This window comes from Leptinotarsa decemlineata, unplaced genomic scaffold (genome assembly GCF_025532065.1).
Source record: "Leptinotarsa decemlineata unplaced genomic scaffold, Ldec_3_MD MMD2_tig00078346_RagTag_RagTag, whole genome shotgun sequence".
In the NCBI taxonomy this organism is placed as follows: domain Eukaryota; kingdom Metazoa; phylum Arthropoda; class Insecta; order Coleoptera; family Chrysomelidae; genus Leptinotarsa; species Leptinotarsa decemlineata.
In genome coordinates, this window is record NW_027412724.1 from 6,238,482 (window position 1) to 6,264,235 (window position 25,754).

The 25,754-nt window shown below is 33.7% G+C and overlaps 1 protein-coding gene across 8 annotated transcripts in view; it reads left to right on the top strand.

Annotated features, from left to right (window-relative positions):
- Nucleotides 1-25,754, top strand: part of ATP7 (copper-transporting ATPase 1) — a 112,563-nt gene that overhangs the window by 84,178 nt on the left and 2,631 nt on the right. For 7 of the 8 annotated variants that reach the window (XM_074185798.1, XM_074185799.1, XM_074185804.1 and 4 more), the window contains 8 exons: nucleotides 332-859; nucleotides 963-1,272; nucleotides 1,333-1,492; nucleotides 1,548-2,001; nucleotides 3,926-4,558; nucleotides 5,317-5,521; nucleotides 7,309-7,550; nucleotides 7,653-7,914. In XM_074185798.1, coding sequence (XP_074041899.1) covers nucleotides 332-859; nucleotides 963-1,272; nucleotides 1,333-1,492; nucleotides 1,548-2,001; nucleotides 3,926-4,558; nucleotides 5,317-5,521; nucleotides 7,309-7,550; nucleotides 7,653-7,914 — 2,794 coding nt within the window. Of the gene's footprint in view, nucleotides 1-331; nucleotides 860-962; nucleotides 1,273-1,332; nucleotides 1,493-1,547; nucleotides 2,002-3,925; nucleotides 4,559-5,316; nucleotides 5,522-7,308; nucleotides 7,551-7,652; nucleotides 7,915-8,086; nucleotides 8,253-25,754 lie in introns of those variants that run through there. The other variant, XM_074185800.1, reaches the window with a different exon arrangement.

The window sequence follows — 25,754 nt, forward strand, 5'->3', positions numbered from 1 at the left end:
ATGTTTCTGTTATTCAGTGTCACTGTTTTTCGAGTTTGAAAGCCGTGGATTTTTTGGAATTTCTTCCTGACGTTTCGCTGGCGCGAGTGGCTAGCTTCTTCAGAGGTTTAACTATCATGGCTTGCTGTCCGATGACTAACTTTTTAGCCAAGCCATGATGGTTAACCTTCTGAAGAAGCTAGCCACTCGCGCCAGCGAAACGTCAGGAAGAAATTCAGAAAATCCACGGCTTTCAAACTCGAAAAACAGTGACACTGAAAACCTCAGCCTAGAAAGTCCAAACCGTTTCTGTTATTTTTTTTTTCAATTTAATGTTTTATGTATGTTCTAGGGTGTCACAAAGTGTTAGTTAACCTTCTGGCAGCCAGAGCCGAGGTTCAGTATGACTCTTCTTTAACCACTCCTTCCGATATAGCATCTTCCATAACGGATCTCGGGTTCCCAGCAACGGTTCTTCAACAGTCTCAAGCTGGAGAATCTGAAACCGATATCGAAATATCAGGAATGACATGCGCTAGCTGCGTGCACAAAATCGAATCAAATATCCATAAACTTCCAGGTATCACAAGTGCAAAGGTTGCTCTCGCTACGCATAGGGGAAGATTCAAATATGATTCAGAATTAACAGGACCTAGAGATATCATCGAGGCCATAAGAGCCCTTGGATTTGAGGCAAAGTTATTTAGTAGGGACAGCGGAAATGATTACTTAGAACAGAAGGAAGAGATAAAGAGATGGAAAAGAAGTTTTTTATTCTCCCTAGCATTTGGAGGGCCGTGTATGATCGCTATGATATATTTCATGGCACAGATGTCCTCTGGAAACATGTCTCATGAAGATATGTGTTGCTTGGTACCAGGTAACTGAATCAAACTCAACAAATATACTTTTATTTATTATAGTTGTTCTTTCTAAATATTTATCTAGTGAATGCAGAAACACTTTCCTATCAATTTTTCCAGGTTTATCACTAGAGAATTTTATACTTTGGATTCTGTCAACGCCGGTCCTTATATTTGGTGGCAAACATTTCTTTGTACAAGCTTACAAAGCTTTGAAACATAAAACGAGTAATATGGATGTACTTATAGCAATGGCTACTTCGATCTCCTATGCTTATAGTGTATGTGTTGTGATAGCTGCAATGGTACTTCAACAGAACACTTCTCCACAAACATTTTTTGATACGCCTCCAATGTTACTCGTTTTCATAAGCTTAGGAAGATGGTTGGAACATATTGCGAAGGGAAAGACATCGGAGGCTCTCAGTAGGTTCGTTACCAGTAAATCAGAACTTTGACGTTTCAATTTAGAACCATAAATCTCTTTCAGATTACTTTCCTTGAAGGCTACTGATGCGATATTGATAAGTCTTGGAAAAAATGGCGAAGTGATCAGTGAAGAACTGGTAAATGTAGATTTGGTACAAAGAGGAGATATAATGAAGGTGGTACCAGGTGCTAAAGTTCCAGTGGATGGTAAAGTTCTACAGGTAATTCAAATTGATATTATCTCATAGATAATTCATTCATTCAATTCAATCTTAGGGGCAATCTATGTGTGATGAGAGTCTTATAACTGGCGAAAGTATGCCAGTCCCGAAAAAAATTGGCAGTACAGTCATAGGTGGCTCCATAAACCAGCATGGTTTACTTATAGTAGAAGCAACACATACAGGAGAAGCAACAACTCTTTCTCAAATAGTAAAACTTGTTGAAGAAGCTCAGACCTCAAAAGCTCCGATACAACAACTGGCCGACAAAATTGCCGGCTACTTCGTACCTGCTGTGGTTTTACTATCATTACTCACCCTTATAATTTGGTCAATTGTAGGTGCAATCGATATAAATAATTTACCAATCAACGAATCAGAAAAACATGGATTCAATAACACAGAAATCATTCTCCAATTTGTTTTTCGTTGTGCCTTGAGTGTATTGGCTATCGCTTGTCCATGTGCTTTGGGATTGGCTACACCTACTGCTGTCATGGTAGGAACAGGTAATAAAATTATCGGTTTTGGTTTACAACTATTAAAAAAATCTTTAGAAAATATATAAGTTAATCTAAGGAATTAAAAAGTTGTTGAGCTAATTAAGTAGATTTTCCTTTATAAAGAAGAAACAAAATCATTCAACATTTCTTCGTATTTAACAATGGTTCATTCTTAAAGTAAACTCAAATATCAATAAGTCAGCCATCCTGTTTTATCTTTTCTTGTCCTGAAATGTAGTGTTATAGATTTTCATTAAATGAAAATGTCAGAGTAATGGATACTGTCAATAATTTTCTTGAAAAACAAGTATAAAATACATTTGCTACTAAACATAAAATCAAAAACACAAAATGATGAGTTAATACATACTGGTTTTATTGAGAAACAGACCGTAATTTTCTTTTTTATTTGACCCACAGCAACAGCGCAATCTATCTAGCCGATCAATTTATAAATCTAACTTATCTATCGACTCAGAACTGGAATTTATTGTGCGGGGAGAAATTTCAGTTACACACTCGGTCAGTACACATCAGCCTTTCAGGCTAAGGTGTATGCAGTCTCGAAAAGCGCAAGGAACATTAATTTAAAGTGTCAACGAAATGAGTGGATCTAAAGTTTACAGGCTGTACTTGGAGCATTGACAAACCCAAAAGTGACATTGGGACTGGTCTGGGAATACCATGAAGAACTGAGAAATTGAAATAGATTGGCTATATACTGGGTGCCAGGACATTCAGGCATTGCTACATATATACTCCCTAAACTAGCTGTGGGGTACGAAAATCTTCGGTACGAAACTGTATTGGTAAATGGGTCTATAAAAAATATAAAGAGTACTGGGCCCAGGAATACATACGGAAATTCCTTTATAAAGGAACTGTCTGTGTTCAGCTCAAAACAATTACAGTGCTACTCATTGGATACTGTCCATTGAGAGGACACCTGGACAAAATAGGGCTGTACAACGGAGATATTAACTGAAGGCAATGCAAGAAAGGTACCGGATCTCAGGAGGAAAATAATTTATGGACAATACAAATTATGTCCAGAAGAATATGACATACATCCAGCAAGATAACTGTACAACCTAGTACAGGGCATAAGATTGTTGTGATGGTTGTCATTGAAAAAATGGAGAAATACACAATGAGCCCATGAAGCTTCAGTTTTTTCTGGAGAATTGGGAGAAATGGACAAGTCAGATGAAAAAAAAAAAATTAAATGTAAATCTAGTTACTTTGATATCAGTCATATAAATTTGATTGACATATAAAAAAACTTGGAGGGAATTTTTTTGGTAATAAAATTTCTTCTACTTTAAAAAAGAACTAGAAACTTTGAAAGAACAGGAAAAAAGTATATCAATAGACTTTTTTCTGGGAGTCATCTGGGTCCAATTTGAGATTAAAAAGTCAATTTTTCAATACCCGTATGGAGAAGTAGATGGTTTTTGAAATTTCATTTAATAAATTGATGGATGTAGCCGTTACTCTGTGGTAGGAAATGATAATGAAGAAAAGATAATTGAAACTTTCTATGTTTTTTACCACTTTAATTTGTAACTAACGTTACAGTTTCGTCCTATGAGGACATTTTCAAACTTAAACTCTAAACTTCAAGCTTAAACTTAATTTAAACTTTAAGTTTGAAAATGTCCTTAAACTTAACTTAAACTTTAAAGTTTAAGTTTGAAAATGTCCTTATAGGACGAAACTGCAGTAACGTTAGTTACAAATAAAAGTGGTAAAAAACATAGAAAGTTTCAATTTCTTTTTTTCATTAAAAATTTCATTTAAGATATTATATTTACATATTAAATGTCATTAAAAAAATAAAAAAATTACTCATAATTTATCTATAATTCAGTTTATATTACTATAAGATACTTTTCATATATATTTTTATATTCAAAAAGAAATTTTTCAGGAGTGGGTGCTATAAATGGAATTTTGATAAAAGGTGCTGAACCTCTTGAAAACGCTCATAAAGTTAAAGCTATAATGTTTGACAAGACTGGTACAATCACAAAAGGAGCTCTAGAAGTGGCAAAAATTTGGATACAGTGTGACAGCTTAAATCCAGCTGTCATACTTGCTGCATTAGGTTCTGCTGAAGCCAATTCGGAACATCCAATAGCTACTGCGATAATAAAATATGTCCGAGAGGCTCTGGGTACAGAATCAACAGGTAGTTCAAGTAATTTTCAGTCTGTTCCAGGCTGTGGAATGAAATGTACAGTTTCCAATCTTTCCGGCATTATTACCAAGGCTGAAGATAGCACAGAGCTGAATAATTTTGTCAACCTAGTCAACGCAGGAAGTTCGGGTTTATTTACTGTTAAGGGAGTTCAGATCGAAGTTAGTCATTCTCAAAATATGAAATTGGGTCAGCTGATCGGAATGAGTTCTTCATTGGAAAATGATTCAGGAAACTATGAGGTTATTGTTGGAAACAGGGAGTGGATGAGTAGAAATGGTTTCATCATAGCTACACACATTGATAGAAATATGACTGTTGAAGAGGAGCAAGGAAGATCTGCAGTACTTTGTGCAATAAATGGTAAAAAATATATAGTTCTATAGATATGTCATTATCATACCGGTTATTGGGATTGTGTTAACTGTATAACTCAAAAATGTAACAACTCAAGATATTTTATTATTTCGGACTTCCAATGTCTATTATGATGATGACAGTAAAAATTAAAAATAAACTAGCTGAAAAAAAAACAATTATATCAAGCAAAAAAACTGAAATTACAATGAAATAAAATACAAGCAACAACCAAAAAAATCAATAAATTGAACTATTAAAACAAGATGAAAATAAAAAAATATATATTAACAAGAAATGAAAATTAAATATCGAAAGATTCCAAACCCCAAGTTACTTCACGATGTTTCGATTGTTAGTATCCACAATCGTTTTAAGCAAATTAAAGCCATTGCAATTGACAAATTATCATTTGACCGTTTTTTCAACAATGTAGAAAATGAGCACAAATAGAAAGAATTATAAATATGATTATTTATTATAATTGCATCACATCGTAGAAATTTTTTCAAATCTCAATAATTTCTGATTGAATTATTTGAGATCACTATCATATGTGTTTTTGTTGACTTTTCTTTGGAATGATTGTAAATGATATAATCAATTGTATTTGTCATTTTGTTAAAACTAGATTGGCCAGTTATCTGAAGTATGGATCATCAATAACAGAAATGACTATGAAACATAATATTTTTTATTGAGATATAGTCTTATTTCTGACGAATTTGATCAACTCCAATATGAAGATTCTTGGTGATTTCCAGGTAGTATCGTAGCAATGCTGAGTGTAGCAGACACAGTCAAACCAGAAGCACATCTAGCTGTATACACTTTGAAAAAAATGGGCTTGGAAGTGATCCTTCTGACTGGTGACAACAGACAAACAGCTGCAAGCATAGCTAAACAAGTTGGTATAACAAGGATCTATGCAGAAGTTCTTCCGTCCCATAAAGTAGCAAGGGTGCAAAGGTAAGCACAATCAGATTTTTTAATACTAATAATCATGCAATTTTCATTACCACTGCGGTCTTACTATCAGAGAGGTCCGTTACAGAATTGACCGCTGATTCCCTTTATTTAGGTAGCATCATGAGTATTGATGATTTTTGCAAACGCCAACATGAATAATTTTAACATTTTGAAACCGGTGAAAGTAACTAACCTATTAACCGGCCAGGAGCATTGGGAGATGTATTACATATAGAGAAGGAAGTGAGTAACATTCAATGCACATTTATAATCGACCAGACATCTTTAGTAGCTTATGCATTGACTGCGAGAACGAAGGTAGTATCTCAAAGTCCCAACAATAACTGACTGGGAAGCTATGTGTTTACTCGTATTTATAATTTTAGGGGTGCTGGGGGTGGTGATGAGGGTGTGATTTTGAATGCTGGATATGACGTGTTTTGCAATGTCAAGCTTCAAACATCCTTCTATCAGGAATTCAGATTGGTGGGAGGTGCATTAAAAAGATTCTGGGCAAAGACAAATGAAAATGTTTATCAGACTATTTTCAGAGGCTTCCAGAATGGAATGAGGGAAACATATTTCAATTATCTTAATAATTGAATAGTTCAGGGGAACCTGTCACCCTGATTACGAGTTTGTCTCTGTATATAGAATAATGAGTTGATTTTTTAAAATTTGGATCATCATCACATTAGATTGACTACTACTCACCTTATGTTGATAGGTCAAAGATTCAATTATATTTTTTTAATATTTTAAAAATCTGCCACATAATAGTAGGTTTATGAAATCTATGTGTAATATGAACTCTGGTAATCTAGTGTTAGGAATCACACGTTAAAAGGTAAGACCTCGTTAGTCCTTAGCTCGCACAATTTTCGACTTCTGAGGGTTGTCGTTCGTAGGGGTGCGATAGCAGGTTAACGGAAAAACATATGAAAATAAAATGAAAAGGAAGTAATAGAAGCTGAAAAAAGTTGAAAATTGGTTGTAATGAACCGGAATACAAACATCTAAATCATAAATATATTTTTCAATTCATTGAACATATAATTTGATCTGCTTTTGAATATATACAGTAAACTTTGGGATAGAAACTTGAAGTATATAGCAGCGGTGTCTGTCTTATCATGTAAGTTTGAATGGGAAGTGACACGAGACCCACTTCCAAAAAAAAACGCTGGTGGGGAAAACAGCACCATCTCAAATCCATTGAAGTTATCCGATTCAGTTCATTTGATGTACTATATTATGTAGTACTTCATTTATTACTTATTTGCCCAAAAATTCAAATGATTTTACAAACTCATTTTAATGGAAAAATTACCTAAGTTTACAAATCAACTAATTACCAAATTCCATGTTGAAAAAAAATAATGAACGGTTCGTATTTAATTCTATTTGGTCATTCAGTAAATTTTCTGGATATATTTATTTCTAAGCACTTCCATGCAAATTAAGTTTTAAACCTCTCTTTCCCAAATGTTACACGCCATAGTCGTGGTTGAACTCATACCCTCTGCCAAAAGATCGTTTTGAAATGTGGAATTGGTCTTTACATTCAAGAAACTATTCCTATGCTCTTTCATTCTTTTGAAAACGGCTCTTCCCATTTTGCCAATATAAAGTTTTGGTCAATCAATACAAATCAGTTGATGGCTTGTTTTTGCAATTTTTGTAGAATGGCGTCGATAATATCTACCTTGTAACTGTTATTGACAGTTCTCTCTGAAAATTACTTTCTAACAGTGTTATTTCAATAATATCAACAAGTTATCTTTCAGGTTGCAAGCCAAAGGTCTCAAGGTGTGCATGGTTGGCGATGGTATTAATGATTCGCCTGCTCTAGCACAAGCCGATGTTGGAATAGCTATTGCCTCGGGTACTGATGTTGCAGTTGAGGCAGCACATGTGGTACTCATGAGAAACGATCTGTTAGATGTTGTCGCTTGTTTGGAACTTTCTCGAAAAACTGTCAATCGAATAAGATTAAATTTTTTCTTTGCAAGTGTTTACAATGTCATAGGTGAATATATTGGTATCAGAGTCATATATACATTTAATAAAATGCGAATGAAGTACTTTATACCATGAAATATAACTTTATAAACAATATCATGTATTGCAGGTATTCCCCTAGCAGCAGGGGCCTTCAGCATGATAGGATTTATGCTAGCCCCATGGATGGCAAGTGCTGCAATGGCTCTGAGTTCTGTTTCTGTGGTTTGTTCCAGTTTGTTACTTAAGTTATGGTCTAAATCAACCAAAAAAGATCTCGAAACAGCAGATTACTTGGCCAGTAAAGAGAGTACCAGTTTAGATACCATATCTATTCATCGAGGACTAGATGATATTGAAGAAATTAATGGAAGTCCAACCAAGTTTTCAAGGTATAATAGTCTGGTACAAAATCCATGAAAATATTAAATACTGATTGAATTATTGAGTCATAGACTTACTAGTTACCAAAGTTGGGGATTATTTTATAAAACTTTATAAATTACAATCATTTCATTTTTTCATTGAATATTTTCAGCCAATTTTTTTTCACTCTCATTTCAGAAATCTCTCGCAAATAGAGTTGACTTCAAATGTAAAAGCTACACAAGCATAGTGAGTTTGTGTATTTTTATGCTTATTCATTCACTTTTCATATTATTTGCCACTATTTTATCTGTGATTTTCGTCTAGTTTCATTGTTGAACTTATTATAACAGCATGAAGTGTTTTTTATTTTATTTTATATGTTTGTGAGTGTCTCACCCTCCTTTTGATTTTTTCGATTTTTGTTTTGTACAATTCTTTTTTTTTATTGAATTCATTTCTTGCAAGCTTGATATCAGTGTATAGTGATTGCAGACATCATCTGCTTACCTTCAAATAAATTTCTGAAACATCTAGTTATCTAATCTAGTTATCAGAAGTTAAAAAAACCTAAGCAAGATATTCAAGCCTTGCAGGATCAAGTTCTGTATTAGTCCTGTGTGGGAGAAGATTGATTGACGTGTAGAATAACATATGATGTGACCAATGTCAATGGAATTTGATTCCCAATGGACGGAGAGGATAATTTAAGGAAAAATTTCAAAAATAAACATCGGAAGTTAAAATTCACAACTTGTAGGTTGTTGATCCACATAGGTGTATTTGTCTATACAAATTTGGTTAATTTCAGAATTGACTGGAATTATTATATCCAACCTATGTACTTAAATATTATCAAATAGTATTTTCTTGTCTTGTATCTTACACATGTATATTATTACATCAAGAAAATGAATTGTGAAACAACCTGAGGCTAATTTTCCCTTTAACGAGTTTCTACTAATTTCAATTCATTGGAACTATAGAGTCAGAGCAGTATTTTTCCTATTTTCAATGGAGTCATAAAAATCGATGAAAAAAACTAGAAGTCTGTTTTAAAAAATGAAAGTTCATAATGAAATCCGATGAATGAAACGTTACATTGCAAATTGCTTTATATCAGATTATAACATTCGAAATGGAGGTGATATTCTCGATGTGAAATGATATTATAGATAGATAGATCTCATAGGAGAAGAGACCGCATGGAACTGTGCATACAAAGTAATAAGGAAAATTATCGAGTCCAAGGAGAGGGAAAGTAGGAATTGAATTATCAAGTTAATATTTTTTTGTTTTTTGTCTGGCCTTTGGATATATAACGGGTCGAATACTGAAGTAATGCGAGAGCGGTTTCCGGTACTTGGCACCGAGTAATAGGGAGAGGGGTTTTAGTCGGTAAGATTAGTGCCCAGCGTGAATGAAAAGATAGATAGATAGACCACCTGAAGGTATCTCCACCTTTTTGCGGTAGTGTGGCTTGCGTGTTTCCATGATCCTGAGAGCCATGCAGGCGGTAGCGTACCTACTAGTAGGGCTCCCTTGCTGGACGGGTCGAGGGGGACAGATTGAACTGAGCAAGCGGTAAAGTACATTGAAGTATGGTTTGACACAAAGCTGACCTTTGCAGAGCATTGGAAAAAACAACTACAGCGCTAGCAAATCGGATGCCCAACATCGGAGGTCCAGAGCTTCAAAGAGACGGATCATGTCTAAAGTAGTTCATTTCCAGATTCTGTACGGCCCATCATCCTGGTATACCACAATGCAAAATAAGAAACTCGTCCAGAAATTAACAGCAGTGCAGAGGCAAATGAACATTCGAAAGTGCAGCTCATATAGCGGAAGTTCCACCAATATAAATTCAAGTGATGGAACGCTGGAATGGAAGACAATGGAACACTACAGTGGTCTGGGAAGAACTGCAGCCCTTGAAAACCTCATGCGTAGGTGGCAACTGAAATGAGTCATTGATCTTAGTAGGAGATGGAAACATCGACTCATTCCCAACATAGAGAGCTGGTTAACCAACCCCTTGGTAGATTATTACCTTTGGTAAATTACTTCACCGAAGCACTTTCTGGACACGGCTGCTTCGGTAAATATCTGTATGACAAAAGTAGATCAGAATCTGCATTTGGCAGTCAGTGTCAGGTAGATGATTATGCAGAGCACACACTTTTTGTATGCCCAAGAAGAACATAAATGCGTGTGGAATACCACCGAGAAACGGTAAAATTATTAAGTCCTGAACATATGATGGAAGATATCAAATAGACCTCATGGTACGGTGCATACAAACCAAAAAGGAAAATTAACAAGACAAAGGAGAGGAAAAGTAAAAAATTAAGTATCTAGTTTATATTTTTTTGTTTTTTTTTGACCGACCTTTGGATATAATACGGTCAAGTACTGAAGTAATGTGAGAGCGGTTTCCAGTACTTGGCACCGAGTAATAAGGGGAGGGGTTTTTGTAGGTAAGAATCCGACACAGCATCTATTAAGATTTCCCCTCCTCAAAAAAAGACAGATATTTTATTTTTCTCTGAATGTTATGATATAACGCAAAAATACATGAAGACATCATACATTAGGGAAACGTCATAATCACAAATTATAACAATTTCAAATCAATATATAAAAATATTTCGACATTGGGTACATGTTAAAAACATTCGACATTGGATACATATTGGATACAAGTTAAAACCATTCGACATTAGAACATATACGTCAAACAAAATAAAATATTATTAAATAATTAGGTGGATGCTGTAAATTTTTCATCAAGAAATTCTTGTGTTGGGTGGGTTGAATTATCTTCAAAAACTCACATATTTTGTTATAGAAATTAAGTCCCATATAATGTGGATTTTCTTGTCCTAATGACAATTTTGAGAAGAGTTGACTGATCCCGTCTTTATATGTAGTGTTTTGATATTGGATATCCTTCCTTGCTGCCAGAAAATCATTTTTATTCATAATATGTACAATTGTAGAAGAAATATATAGACAAGGTATCATGCTGAAATTGACACAGTGGTTTCTACATGAAGCTCTTTTTGATGTATTAGTCATACAGTGGATGATTTTTTATGTGGTGAAGAGTTTACCAGATTTGTGTGCTTTACCCCAGAATAAAAGGCAATATGAAATGAGTGTATGAGTCCAAAATATAGTAGTTTTAGGACTTCACCTAATACTGTTACGGATGAAATAATAACAAAACTGTACAAACTCAGTTGGGATGATTTACCATATATGTACATATATAATTGGATATCCTGTTATTTTAAAATTACTGGGAAAATCTGTGATGAATGTATTAAATATTGTCGGTGATAGACATGATCCTTGGGGTGTCCCCATTTCAACCGCTCTGGATATTTTCTTTTAACAAAACTTATTTCAATTGAATGGGTTATATTTTCAGGACTGATTGATTTTTTTGTATCAAGATGGAGTAGTAGAAAGCCAAAAACGTTCTTTCCCAAAACTTATTTACTAACATGCTAAGAGAATATGAGATAATATCGCTTACTGTTTCTATAATATTCTACACAGGATGATTTCTTTGAGTAAACTTTTCAATAATTTCATTTATTCCACCGGGGTTTGAGGGATCCAGAAAAAAAGAATGACACAGAGCTATTATATCCAAAGTATGATTTTCGTTTTTAGTTTTATATGCATTTTCATTAATAAAGAATGAGTTGAAAAAATAACACTTTCTTTTTCATCTTTCATAGTTTCGTGGTTGTCTATCTCCAGCAGTCACTATTCATGTTAACACAGCTAATTATTCTATCATCATTGAATGTTTTTTTTTCTACATTTACTTGTTTTTTCAGACTTATTTATGTATCTCGATGTATAATTATCATTGTTTATTCTTTTAGATATTTCTGTGATGTTTTCCTTACCAGGTTTGACAGTTCTTCGATTTGTAGTGTAATCCACGGCCTCTTATGTTTCTACTATCTCTGAATTCTTTAAATGGAAACAATAGTTCAAACAATTCAAGAAGTTTGTTGATGAATAGAAAATAATGTTTGATAATTATTCGAGTATACAAGCATTGAGCTTTTTCAGAAATTTTGAATATCATTCACACTAAATACCCCACCTCTTATCTTACGATAATTAATAGTTCTCTGTTATCATACTAATATAATTGAAATTATTTGATATGTGTGATCCGATAGTTCTATATCGATAACTTGTGTTAAATAGTTATCGAGGTTAGTTTAAATATTATCCATACAGGTTTCACTGTTATTTGTGATTCGAGTTGAAATGTTAATTGTTTCTGTCATATTGTATTCCCTATACGAATTGAGCAACATTTTTTTATGTTCATATGATTTGCCAGGAAGGAGATTCATATTCATGTCTCCACATAATATATATGAGTAGTTTTCTTTATAAATAACTTTGATAAACTCATCAAGTTTCTCAATTTATAATTTGAAATCGGAAGTAGGTGACCTATAGAGTGAAAATATAATAGTTTTTCCTATATTTGGAATATCAAATTCTGCACCGCTTACTTCAAAAAGTGTTTCTGTGCATATTTTATTTAATTCTATCTTTCTGAATGCAATGTCTTCTGTCGCTATCACACACACACACACACAACCCCACGTTCATATTCTGTTACCTGTACTTTTCAAAACCCAGCTTTTCTATTCCTGATTTGCACCATGTTTCAGATAAGCACAATACACCGATATTATGCTTCTATAAAGAATTTCTAACCGTGGAATTTTCCCTGTTAGTCCTTGTATATTAATATTCATAATGCTGAAGTGTTCACTGGTTTACATAATTGAATTAACGTAAATTCTAGTGTTTGAAGTGGTGCTGTCTCTATTGTGTTTTTGAGTGTACTCTGGTTTTGGAATTTTATTGGTTCAGGTTTCCTCCATTATGACTACTGGTGCAAGTTCTTTCATTCAGCAAGTGGCGCCCTAGATTGAAGTTGAATCGGTTGTGTCGTATGTTTGGTAATCATAGCTTGTACTTCGAGTTGTTAGTTTTGTAACAATTATATTTTTGGATCTGATTCGCTTTATAACATACTTTTCAATGTTTTCTGTCCTAATTTCCTCTGGGACTCTGGATATAAATAACCATATTTTTTTCTCTGCCTTTTCACGTCCACAAAGTTCGTCATTTTCTTCGCCGCTTCTCGTCATATATTTTATTTTCCTTCTTTCTACCAATATGAAATTATAATCCATTTCTGTCTTCTCTGTAATTTTTGTAAGATTAGTTATTTCATCTAGTTTCTTTTCAATTTGTATTTGTATATCAGAGTTTTTGTGGGAGCACTGATTTTGTTGAAATTATTTGTGATCTTCATTTGTTTCTATTGGTTTTCTAATGTCGAAATTTTCTCGATTTGTAAACTTATTATGGAGTCCTTGTCATTCATTTTTATGTTTACAACTTATTGAACTTATCCAGATATCAATTCCATGTTCACCCCTACTTTCATTGATTGAATTTTTGCACTAACGATGGTTAAAATTGTAAATTTATCTAAGTATCACAAAATTGTTTATTTGCAACACTTTCAATTGAAGAGAAAAAGATGGTTTGTGGTTTGTTCAAATCAGGCCCTGTTTGTGTTTGGAAGAGGGCAGGCATATTTGATAATGCTTGCCTACAAGCAGGGAACCTGGTATATCATGTGTTCTATTGATGTTTCATTGAACGTTAATAATAATAATATCATGTATTAAGAAAAGATAATTGTTATATAATCGATACTTACATGATACCTAGGCTGGAAAAAACCCGAATTTCTCACAGGATGGATAACTGGTACTTAAGCAAGTGAAGCAAACTTATCAAATAGAGGAAACGCTTGATAATATCGTCAATTCATTCTTTTTTTTAAGGCGGGTTACTAAATCAGCGATTAATAATTACACAAATGTTATGTTAACCGATCAGTGAGTGAATCCATTGGCAAATTTATGATGAATATAGGTTTTCCTGATTACTGATTTCAAAAAACAATATTACAATTTTCATAAAAAATCCAATAGAAATATTTATATTGTACATAATACTCAGTTTATTAGAGTGCTCTGACAATAATTATATTACTAAATGACTAACATTTGTACCTTTGTAGTAATTCTTACCAACAAGAAACTAAATATAAAAAATAGCAGAAATTTTCAAAAATGGGCCATAGATGCGACATCTGTAATATACTACTGTAGTATACTTTGAGGCGCGTTCATCTGAAATTCTTGTAACAACTTTTCATATATGTTTTTTTCTACAAATATTCATTTCAGTTGAATAATATTTTTTGTAAAAATATTTTTTTCGAACATCTTGTTCCAAAATCAGGAATTACCTTTCTTGAATTGGTTCAGACTTCAAAATAGTTTTGGAATAATTTAACAGTTGAGAAACTTTTTTGAAACAAGCTTTTATTTAATATGCTCTAAAACGTACAAATTAAATTGATTCGAATCCATTAATTTATTACCTTACACAATATATATGATATAAAAACTTGTCGCGACATCGACCTATTTTATATAAAAAAACATATTTTTTCTTAGGATTACTTAACCAAGATCAAGTTACATATTGTATTGTATTGTTATTCAACTCCACATGCTTTTTTTGAAGAGTATGTTAACAAAAGCTTGTTTTAAAAAATCATTTTGGGAGGCCCTCCCTTATGGATGTAAAAAAACCTCACCTTACCAATCATGTATTGTCATTCAAACTAAACGTATATGCAAAATTTCAGCTCGGTTGAGGATAAATACTTAAATTCTCTTGCAAGATTTGACCAGAACTGACATACATACATACAAACAAATTTGATGAATGCTTACAATGAAAATTAACTTATTGACAAAAAAAATGAAAAATTTGTTTATCACTTCGAGTTTTCAATTTAACTAAATTGTTGATAACTAGAGCCCAAACACAATACATTTATGATTCAATACCAGACAGCGCTGTTTCGATCCGCCATAGGACTCAATTGCCCTTGAAAGACAAGCTCGAACAAGTAAGGTTGATGACATCTCACCTTACGAAGACTACATCTATGAGATCAAGAACTCAATCATCGAATAGGACAGTTTAACGATGCTCCTCAAGACGGTCATTTTCAAAGCCAATCTTCGACTTCGACCTCGAGCGCCGATGAGATTTGTATTCTGTTTTTCACTGCAAGGCAACTAGTGATAACCAACAACGCATTTATGATTTAACACTAAACAGCGCTGTTTCGACCCGCCACAGGTCTCATCAGTGATGCTAGGCTGAAACAACAAATGCATTGCTGTCCTTAAAGAACAAGTCTGAGAAAATAATGACGGCGACATCTCCTCTTATGAAGACGACATTTATGGAACTGAAATCTCTCTCTCCCCAAAGCGGGGGGAGAGAGATTCGTCCTCTGTCTTTCATTGTAGCTTTCATTGTAAACCATAGCCCAAACAAAACGAATTTATGATCCAATACTAGACATCGCTGTTTTGATCCGCCATAGGTGTCATCAGTGGAGCTAGGCCGAACCACAAATGCGCTGCTGGAAACCCGTTACAAAGACGTCAACTATGAGATCTGCACAAAAATAGCTGCAGTGAAAAACAGGGGAAGAATCTCGTCGGTGGTAGAGATTGAAGCTGGGCTTTGTTTGGTATTTAAATCAGACATTAATGGAGTACTGGAGAAAGAACAATAAAATCTGATAGTACCTCAAAAATTCAGAATTGTCTGGAGGCAATGGGCTCCATGCTCACCACATCCCTGGATCGCAGAAATACAAATGGACATTATTGATTTTTCTAAATCGCTTTGCTTAAGAATTATCTCAATTACATGAAATACTAGTATATATCTTTCCATTTGGTATCAGTATTTGGTACCGGATAGATTTGGTCCCATTAAAACTTCCACTATAAAACAAATAAAACATTTTATAAAATTTACATGAATGATTTATTTGTGGTGCCTAGTATTTGGATTTGATTTCTTTTGAATTTATATCATGAAACTATTGTATTTTCAATAAATTGACAATAAATGTCAGGTTATAATTTAGATCTGATTTCATTTTATTTAAATCATCTATGAAAATCAACTATGAAACTTTTTGTTCTTATGAAGAAATTGTAATAAATGACCATAGATTATATTTGAAAGAATTGTCAATGGTGGCATGTATTCCTGTCTTAAAATGATCTGCTCATGTATAAGGTAATTGTTCCTAACTGCCATTATTTTATTTTCGATCTAATAACTGTTTTCTGTTACAACTTTAATGACAATCTGATTATCCTTTTCTGTAATAGTTAGAATGTGTTTCCTATCCACTCTTTATTCTACTTTCATTTTAAAATAATTCAGAATGTTGCAAATTCAAAGAGTCACGGATGAAACACTTCAAGATAGTGATGAAAACCTCTTGTTGATAATGGCGAGGCGAAATATAACTTATTGACTTGTCATATATTCAACATTGGAAAGCTATATTATGTTAATATTTGAATTGAAGTACTTCACTGACAAATCTATAGATTCTTGAAGATAGTGAATGATGTTATTATTTGAAAGAAAATATAGAGAATATCATATATCAATGTAAAATAAATGAGCATTGTCTACTTGTGTTTCATTCTATTAATGACTCGAAAAATTGTTTTGTTGATGCCATATAAACTCAATAAGGAATTGTATTTTCACCTTCCGATCTAAAACCACTTTTGGGAGTTTATTTGGAAATGGAGACCACTATCATTCATTGCAAATTCATAATGATAATATTATGTACTTAACTAGTATTAGAATTTAATCAAAATTGAATCTAACCCACCCTACACTCTAGATCTAAATATAACTGAAACTTAATATCACCTATTGAAGTAACAAATACAAAAGTAATAAAAATCTTCCTGTTAGACGCGTTAAAAAAACTATCAATAATTATGGACTGTAATGGTGGATGAACATTGTAACTAGGCACACCATGACAATACGTTTAAAATTTCATGTCATTAATTTGATTACATTCTAATTGAGCTTCTCCTACCTAAATCAATAGTGGAATTTCTAACGTAAAACGAATCTAATAAAAAAAACTTTTCCTACTAACTAAAAACAAGAGTTTCCCATCTCCTGATGATGTCGACATGGAGTTTGAAATATGCAACGAAACAATTATTTTGTGGTTCTGGTGACTAAGAAAAATAACTTTCATCTAGTTGAATATTACTGGAGTTTTTTCCCTACACCAAATCGTTATTTTTAACACCTCGACACGTGTTTCAATGACCAAGTGATCATCTTCAAAGAGGAAGATTAAAACTAGGAACTAGTGCGAGCTAATCCTATTCATGCTATAAAGGTAACCCATACAGGTAAACCATCCAGGCGTACCAACCATACAACCGTACAACATATGTATGTTGGTATGTGTGTATGTATGTATGATATGTTGATACAACCGTACAACATATGTATGTTGGTATGTGTGTATGTATGTATGATATGTTGGTTGGTACGCCTGGATGGTTTACCTGTATGGGTTACCTTTATAGCATAAATAGGATCAGTTCGCACTAGTTTCTAGATTTAATCTTCCTCTTTGAAGATGATCACTTGGTGATCGAAACACGTGTCGAGGTGATAAAAATAACGATTTGGTGTTGGGAAAAAACTCCAGTAATATTCATTACTACACCAAAGGTTCCAAACAGTGCATCATAAGTTCATCAAGTTGGTTATAATAGAAATATAAAATCACACAATTTTAACTACTTTGAGGATAGCACAACACAAAAACTGTTCAGTATTTTTTTACTGTTTCTTAGTTTATTCACTTTGTAGAAATGAAATGAAATAGAAAATGAATAGTTCATCATGAATTGATCTGTAAAATGATTTTGAAAAATAAGCTTCTTGACTTTCTACTTATTCATCATTAAACATAAAATATGTAAACTTTCGATGAAAAAAATAAAGTATTTTACATAAAAACTCTTCACATAGATGTATAGATCATGCAGAGAAGTTTCTTTCTGAGAGAAAAAGTCCAACCGAAACATTTACTTTCAAGGATATGAATATTGAATTACACATGTGTTCATATAACGTAATTAGTTTGAGTCAAAACCTCACTTATCCTCATCTTATAAGAAGTTTCATTTGTTTTTTGTTTAAATTTTGAAAGTTTAAAAATTTAAATAATCATGAAAAGTTTACGTTTTGAGAGGTGAACTTAATGTCTAGATTTGAAAACATGATACTCAATTCATTTTATCTAAATGAATGAACTAGAGAAATCTTTAGGATAGTAACAAATACTGGATACCTGTAAATCATTCTCAACATGTGTTCAACGGCCACTAGCCCACATCTTCCAGTTCCGTTACTGTGTTTTCCAGTATAAATTTGCAAAAAGTTCGACATTTTCATTTTAAGGAGACGATGCATTTTGTCAATACATACAAGTTAACCCATATGTTATCCGTCATTATAGGTATGTTAAACATATGTAATTTACAGTAAGGTGCATATTTGAATCAACTTTCATCTTCCACAAATCTTAAGTTCCTTATTTCAAGAACCAAATAAATATAAACGATTTTTGTTACCATGACGGAAACAATTCAAACTATTCCAAGACGTGTCAGTCACCAGAAACAAAAGACTAAAATGGATTTGTGGAGATAAAAGTATTATAAATTTTACTGATAAATTATACAATGATGTGAATATCCGTAGCTTGATACTATCGAAAAATTACTACTTATGAACTCGGTATATTAGTTTTTTCGTTTTTCAATCTGTAAATAAGATTAGCACTACTTACTATTATTCATTATTTGACTAAAATTCCAATTTTTTTTCAACAGTTATGAGTATATTTGCTATTTTTCCGCTAATCGGCAGTTTTGAGAAAATCATGAGAATTTTATTAATGAATCATTAATAATAAAATTATGTAGGTACATGGTTCATGTTTTGGAAAACGAGTTGGCATCTTCAGGAGATTATTAGTAAAAAGATTAAATTTGACAAGCTTGTATTTATCGTGTTATATAATAAATAAAAGGTTTGAAAATTATCAACAGTTTGGATGATCGAGACGATTTTGATGGAATGCTTACAGCCTAACAAAAAATGTGATGATAAAAATTCCGAATACAGAAACTACACTTTGTCTCAATAGGTAAACATAAACAAACCATGAGGAGTTTCGTCTCTGATGTGGTGGTGGACGGACGTGCCGACAGCGACCGTCCACAAAGAAGGTACGCGGACGCCATTGTTGGAGACGAAACTCAGTTTGTGTTGTGAATGTCTGCCGTCATAGAACGTGCCACCATTAAATTAAACATTTTTGTGAACAGTCTATAAGTGTTGAAGAGAAACAGCACTCCCATTCACGCCGGTTGGAGGCCGGGGTGGACCGGATGTCCACGTGGGAGTGTTATAGTGGATTTACATAACTCCTGTCCCCATTCACGCCGGTGGGAGGCCGGGGTGGATCGGATGTCCACCTGGAGACAGGGTGTCACCAAATAAATGTGTTAATTATGTGTAAAAAGGCTTGAAGTCTCCAAAAAATATTAAGTGAAATATTTGTTCTCTGGAAACTTTACACCCAATTACCAAAGATCCAAGCAAAACAGAGAATTGAAAAAAAGTTTCACAATGGAATTATGGAATTGGATAGGTTGCATTCTCAAAAACAAGTCTGTTATAACCTAACCTAACCTTATTTCTGGCGGAAACGTTCATCATTTTTAAAGTCAAATTTCAAATATGAATCTTTTACCACAAGTGCAACTGAATGTTTTCAGTATAAACAAGTCAAATCTTTTGATAAATGAAAATATAAGCTTTTGATGAAACTGAAATTTTTGTCAAAAGCTTATTGGTTTCTCTTCTTGAATGCCCATTTCCCATCAGCATGAAGTACTCTGCAAAAAATATAAAGTTAGAAAGAAACTATGTTCAATGGTGATATTAAAACGAATTCCTATTGATCTTCAAATCCTTAGGCATCCTTAGGAGTAAAAAGACTGTTTTTTCTTCCCTTGAATTGTATGTATGTATGTATAATCTTTTTGTTATAATATAAATATATCCAGCTGCACACTGCCACAAAATTACCCTTTTTAAAGAACTTGGTAGCCAGACTCCGACAAGTATTCAACCATCCAGATATAATAACATAAATATAAAAATAATCTCAGGAAGACTAAAAAGTAATATTTGTACACTTGAAGGTACACCACACTTTCTGTGGCGTAACTAAATAACCTGTTGAGTGGATGTCCTGCTTTTTAGGAGACGTGCATCATCCAGCATTCTGGAATAAAAGTTTTTCGTTGTACCTGTTTCTTCATTCACCTCCTTTTAAACATTCTCAGCTGGTATAATTTCTGTATGTTCAGAATGATCTTCAGTGGCAACATATACAGAATCTATTGAAAACACTCTTCCCTCACCAGATGCTCCAAAATCCACTTATCAAAACATATACAGACTCTCGATCTGATTTGTTACTTGCCGTTTGGTAAATCCTCCAACGTCGTGATGGGATATGACTTTTTTTCCATGGTTCCCAGATAAACCCTTACGAATTTGCCCTCTATGGGATGTACAGCGAACTCAATTCTCGAATATGACAGTTGAACGAGGCTCCTCAAGGCGGTTACTTGCAAAACCAAGCTTAGGCATCGACCACCGACGAGATTCATTCTCTGTCTCTCATTGCAGCTTTCACCGTAAAACTAGTTGAAGACCAGAGCCCAAACACAACACATTTATGATTCGACGTTTAAACACTATCTGCCACGATTACGTACGAGCGTAAACATCGGACTGTTAGTAATGCCTTCGTCGATGTTTGAAGGTGGTTGACAATGTTTCGTTGTGCATTTCATTAGTTCGGACTTCCATTGTCTAATATGATATGAATTGATTTGAAATTCCTGAAAGAATCTATAAAAAATTGAAAAGATTAGCTGAAAAATAACAATTATATTAGGCAAAAAAACTGAAATTACAATGAAATGAAATACAAGCAACAACTTTGTCGATGTTTACATTTTTCGTTTTCTAAATTTTCAAAGCTATCTAAAACATGTCATGTACTCACTTATTCTGTGGCTGTTCTCTGAGGGATGTTGATCGACACTAGACTTATCTGGTCTATGAAACCAAATATGCAAAACGCTTTTTTTGTAGCGAGCTATTGTAATCCGCCTAGTTCAACTATACTTTTTGTCGCAATCCTCACAGCTTATTTGTTGTGAGTGTTGTGTTGAAGTGTAGGAACATTTTGCAGCTACTTTTATATTCAACTCTTTTAAAAATTTGGACCAATCGGTTGGTATATTTTGGTTCCTTCGGGAGAACAATAAATTTTAAATTTTCGTCTTTTTGTGTAATCGAGGATTTACGAAGACTCTCTCTATATGTTTTATTCCCATTGAACTTATCCACTATGTTTGAAGGATAGCCTTTACTATCAGCTATATCTTTTTAGATTGCAAATCCAGAAATGGTTAGCTCCTTCTTATTTTCATTCATTCATATAAAATACGTGAGTTTTATAATTGAAAATCTGTCATCAGGGAAATAGCCGAAATTAATGAGTATCCTTCAAACATAGTGGATAAGTTAATTCGGGAAAAAAATTTAGAAAGAGTCTCCATAAATCCTTGACTTTTCAGAAACACGCCGACTCAAAATTTATAGTACCTCCAAATGAACCAAAATACACTGACGGAAGGTTCAAACTTTTTTAAAATTGAATATGAAAGTGGATTTTAAAACTGCTCGTACACTTCAATAGGTGTTGGGTAACCCGACAAACCAATCAACGGAAAAGAATAAGTTTATGATATAGGAAAGAAGCTGTGAGGATTCCGACAAAAAGTATGTTGGTCATACTAAGCGAGCTATAATTTCTCACTGGATCGACCAGTTTTTTTTATGTGCATATTCGAAATTCTATTTTCCTGAAACTTGTAACTTGAGAATAGAAATGTGAATGAAGTAAAAAAATGTCGGACTGAAATATTCGGATGAGTCCATAATAACTGGAATGAAACTGATATAAAAAATGTATGAAAATGAATGAATAATACAATGAACAAATTTATCACTATTAAAAAAATAATAATCTGCAAAATAAAATTAATTATAAAACTGAAACTAATAATAATAACAATGAATAAGCTCAAAATGTGAAAATAGAAAAAAAAGATTTCAAATCAAGTTTCATGATGTTTCGATTGCAATCGTCAATAACTATACTTGTCCTCGGACGACTTATTCGGATGATGGGAAATTATTTACTGCTGGTTTTTTATATGGTTATTAAAAGTTTTATTCACTTTTATTATTTGTTCGATGAGTTGCATTAGTTACTGTTGCAGTTGATAAATAAATGAGGTTTATGAAATAAGTCGACTCTGCACAGTTTTTTGGTTCAATGAACTGCAACCCCCTTTCTCTCTTCTTCGAGAGATATTTATGCCCTCATTTGGGTGGAGTGATACGTTGTTTAGAATGTATGAGTTTTACTTTCAAAACAATGTTCATCACTGAACTCTCATATCCACGCTAACATACTGTAATGAATCTGAAGCCGGCCCTGATCGATATCTCAGCGAGCAAACGCATGACTCATCGGGAATGCACTCGATAAGCCACCGCGAATAATCTAGGCCAGTGCCGAAATCCCTAGAGAGATCCGGAGCGTTCGTTGACGATATAAAAAGGCCGCTCTCCGTCCCGAGCAGTAGTCTGTACTTAGAAAGTGAATCGTGCGTTTGAAGAAAGAAATCTAACTGTGAAGATAAATTAAGCGTTAGTTGCTAAGTGTTGTATATAAAATAGTTGAGATAGTGAAACATTGTTAAAAATAAATTTGATTAAGACACTTAATTCATTAATTCGTTACAATACGTTATTTGCTCGTCAGGAGCCTCCAACATGTGAATTAGTAGTTATACAAAGCATCATCAAAAATGGTTATATTGCCTTATGCTTTTGAGAAGTTTGGTTCAAAGGGAGAATAGGTGGCGACCCTTACAACACAAAGATTGATCAAAAATAATGCTCCAAAGCCTGTTTAAATATCGAGCACCTTCCAAATATCGATAAGTGTTAGCGTCCTTGCCGTCTCCGAGTAATATATCTCATTTTTCTTTTTCTACTTGGGAGCCGTCTGACTTGTTCATTTCTCCCGAGTCTCGGGAAAACACTGCAGCTTCATGGGCTTATTGCGTTTTTCTCCAATATTTTCATTGCACTCATTCCAACAATCGTGTGCCCTGTACTAGATTGTACAGTTCCCTTACTGGATGCATGTCATATTCTTCTGGAAATAATTTGGATTGTCTATAAATTGTTTGCCTCCAGTGCGTCATATTCGCATAAAATAGATGAGCTGTCTCTGTCTCTTTGTTGCAATGTCTGAAGTTGAGGTCTTTGTTGTACAGTTCTATTTTTTTAAGATGTCCTTTCAACGGATAGTGTTCAGTGAAGAGCTCTGTAATTTTTTTGAGCCAATCCCTGCCTTGTAGAAGCAGTTTTTGAGTTCTTTTCGCGGACGGTCCCTTTATGAAGGTATTCCCGTGTGTTCCCGGATGTGCGTTCCCAGTACTTACTATTTAGGTTTCTTATAGTCTTATTTACCGATCTGGTTTGAAACCAATTATTTCGGTACCCTCACAGCTAGTTTAGGGCCTATATATAGAGTTGAGGATCCATTTCTGGCACGCTCATCAACTCTCTAATTTCCTGCGATGCCCGAGTGTCCTGGCACCTAGTATACAGGGTGTAACATAAGTACGTTAAAATATTCAAGTGACGTATTCCTCAGACAATTTTAAGAAAAAAAGTCTAAATGAACTTGTGTCCGAAAATGCTTCGTTTCGGAGATACGGGGTGTTGGAATTGAAATTTTTTGTTCACTTTTTCAAAATGACTATTGCAAAAAATAAGGTATTTGCACGAAATTCGGTTCCCGGGATTTTTTTGACGTGGGAAATCATAATTTCGTATTAATTTTCATGTAATTTTCTAGAGGGTGCTGCGTACGCTGTCATTATTTATTTCAAATTGCCCTAACTTTTTTGACAGTAAACTTTTGGTACTTTTCATGAAAAAATCTAATTCCCACACCTTTTCCAAGTAAAAAAGGTACACCTCCTCAACAACGCTGGAGGTGATCGTTTTCGAGATATTTACAATTTTCTATAATGATGCATATTACTTTATAGCCAAATTTGATTTCAATAATTTTTGTCACTCTCCGCTTGCAAATTAAGTTAATTAAATCGAGTAGGCTATGAAACTTCCTTTATAAAAATAGAAGTTCGCTGTCACATTTTTAACTATTAATTGACAAATTCACAGTTCGGAGTTTATTCCAGTAGGAATTGAATAGAGAGAGCATAATTGTGAACATAAGGAGGACTCTATGTATAACTCCGCTGACACAAGTCGAATCAACTAACAATTCCGTAAAAAGAAAGATTGATACTGCTTTTATCAGCAGTTCTACAGAAGAAAAAATCGTGGGATTTTAAGACGTACGGAGGGAGTTAATTTATAACAAAGCCTCAAAGCTTTCAACAACTTGAATTGAAATTATTTGAAAAGAATTATACTGGCGTTGAGCAACTTTTTAGCAGAGATCATCGTGAAGCACTACCAATCAAGAATGTGAAAAAGCTAGTGAGCGCCTGCCGAGCAGACAAATCGCAGCTCAATTGAATGCAATGCAATGGACACCAAGTGACCTGGAGAAGCAATGACACTAATGAAATATGTGATCATTTTCAGTCACTTTGCCTTGTCCATTTTTTTCAAGTCTCCTGAAAACATTGCAACCTCATAGTCTCTTGCGTTTTTCCTCTCATATTTTCATAACAACCATGCTGTAGTATTTGTTCCCAGGTGCATTTTATGTTTCTAATAACAAGTCAATGACCATTTTCCATATTAATTTGCAAAACAGCAAATATGTTCATACAAATTTGTATTTAGGTGCTACTTACCCTCTAATTCAAAGTTGACTCTTTACTGGTAGTTGTTTTTACCCTATGGGTGGATGGAACCCCTTCTCAGGGATGAAATATGTTTAATTGATAATACGCCAGGATATGGATGGATTGACAAATTTTAAGCAACTTTTGTTCTGAGTTCGTTCTGAAAATACTTTTCGAAATATTTGTGAATGAAAGTGTTAATTTTTGGATTAAGAAACCCACGTTTTTCTCGAATAAGTAGTATTTTATCGAAAAAACCAGTCCTACTTAATGTGTAGCTCAGAAATGAACAAAAAGATTGATTGTTTATGTTGTCTCTGAACCCAATACAAACTGATAGCGTGTTGCAGGTTGGTTCTTTTAGAGCATATTACAAGTACACAAAAAAGTGAATTTTAAAGTGGTAACGATTATTATCAATTGGGGTGGAAATAGAGGGTGATTTTCAAAACTTATATTGCCGAAAAATAAACCCGATTAGTTTTTATAAAAAGCAAAGATTTTTTCACGCATTTTTGAAACGGTTCTGAGTTTATTCTGAAAAAAATGCATGTTTTATTTTTAATTTATGGAGTTGATTATCCATGTGTGGCACACATCAGCTTTTTTGTTGCATGTGATTCTTTAGTATCCAAGCACTGAGTATAGAGTCAACCTGTTCGGGTCCGCCAGTTTTTTCAGTTTTTTATTTTGTGGAGGTCACACATTAATATTCTTTTTGCATACACTTCCGCTTGAAAGATGGATGTGTATTGATCGAACAGGTAGAAGAAATGTAAATATTCTGATCAGGCCTGAGATCT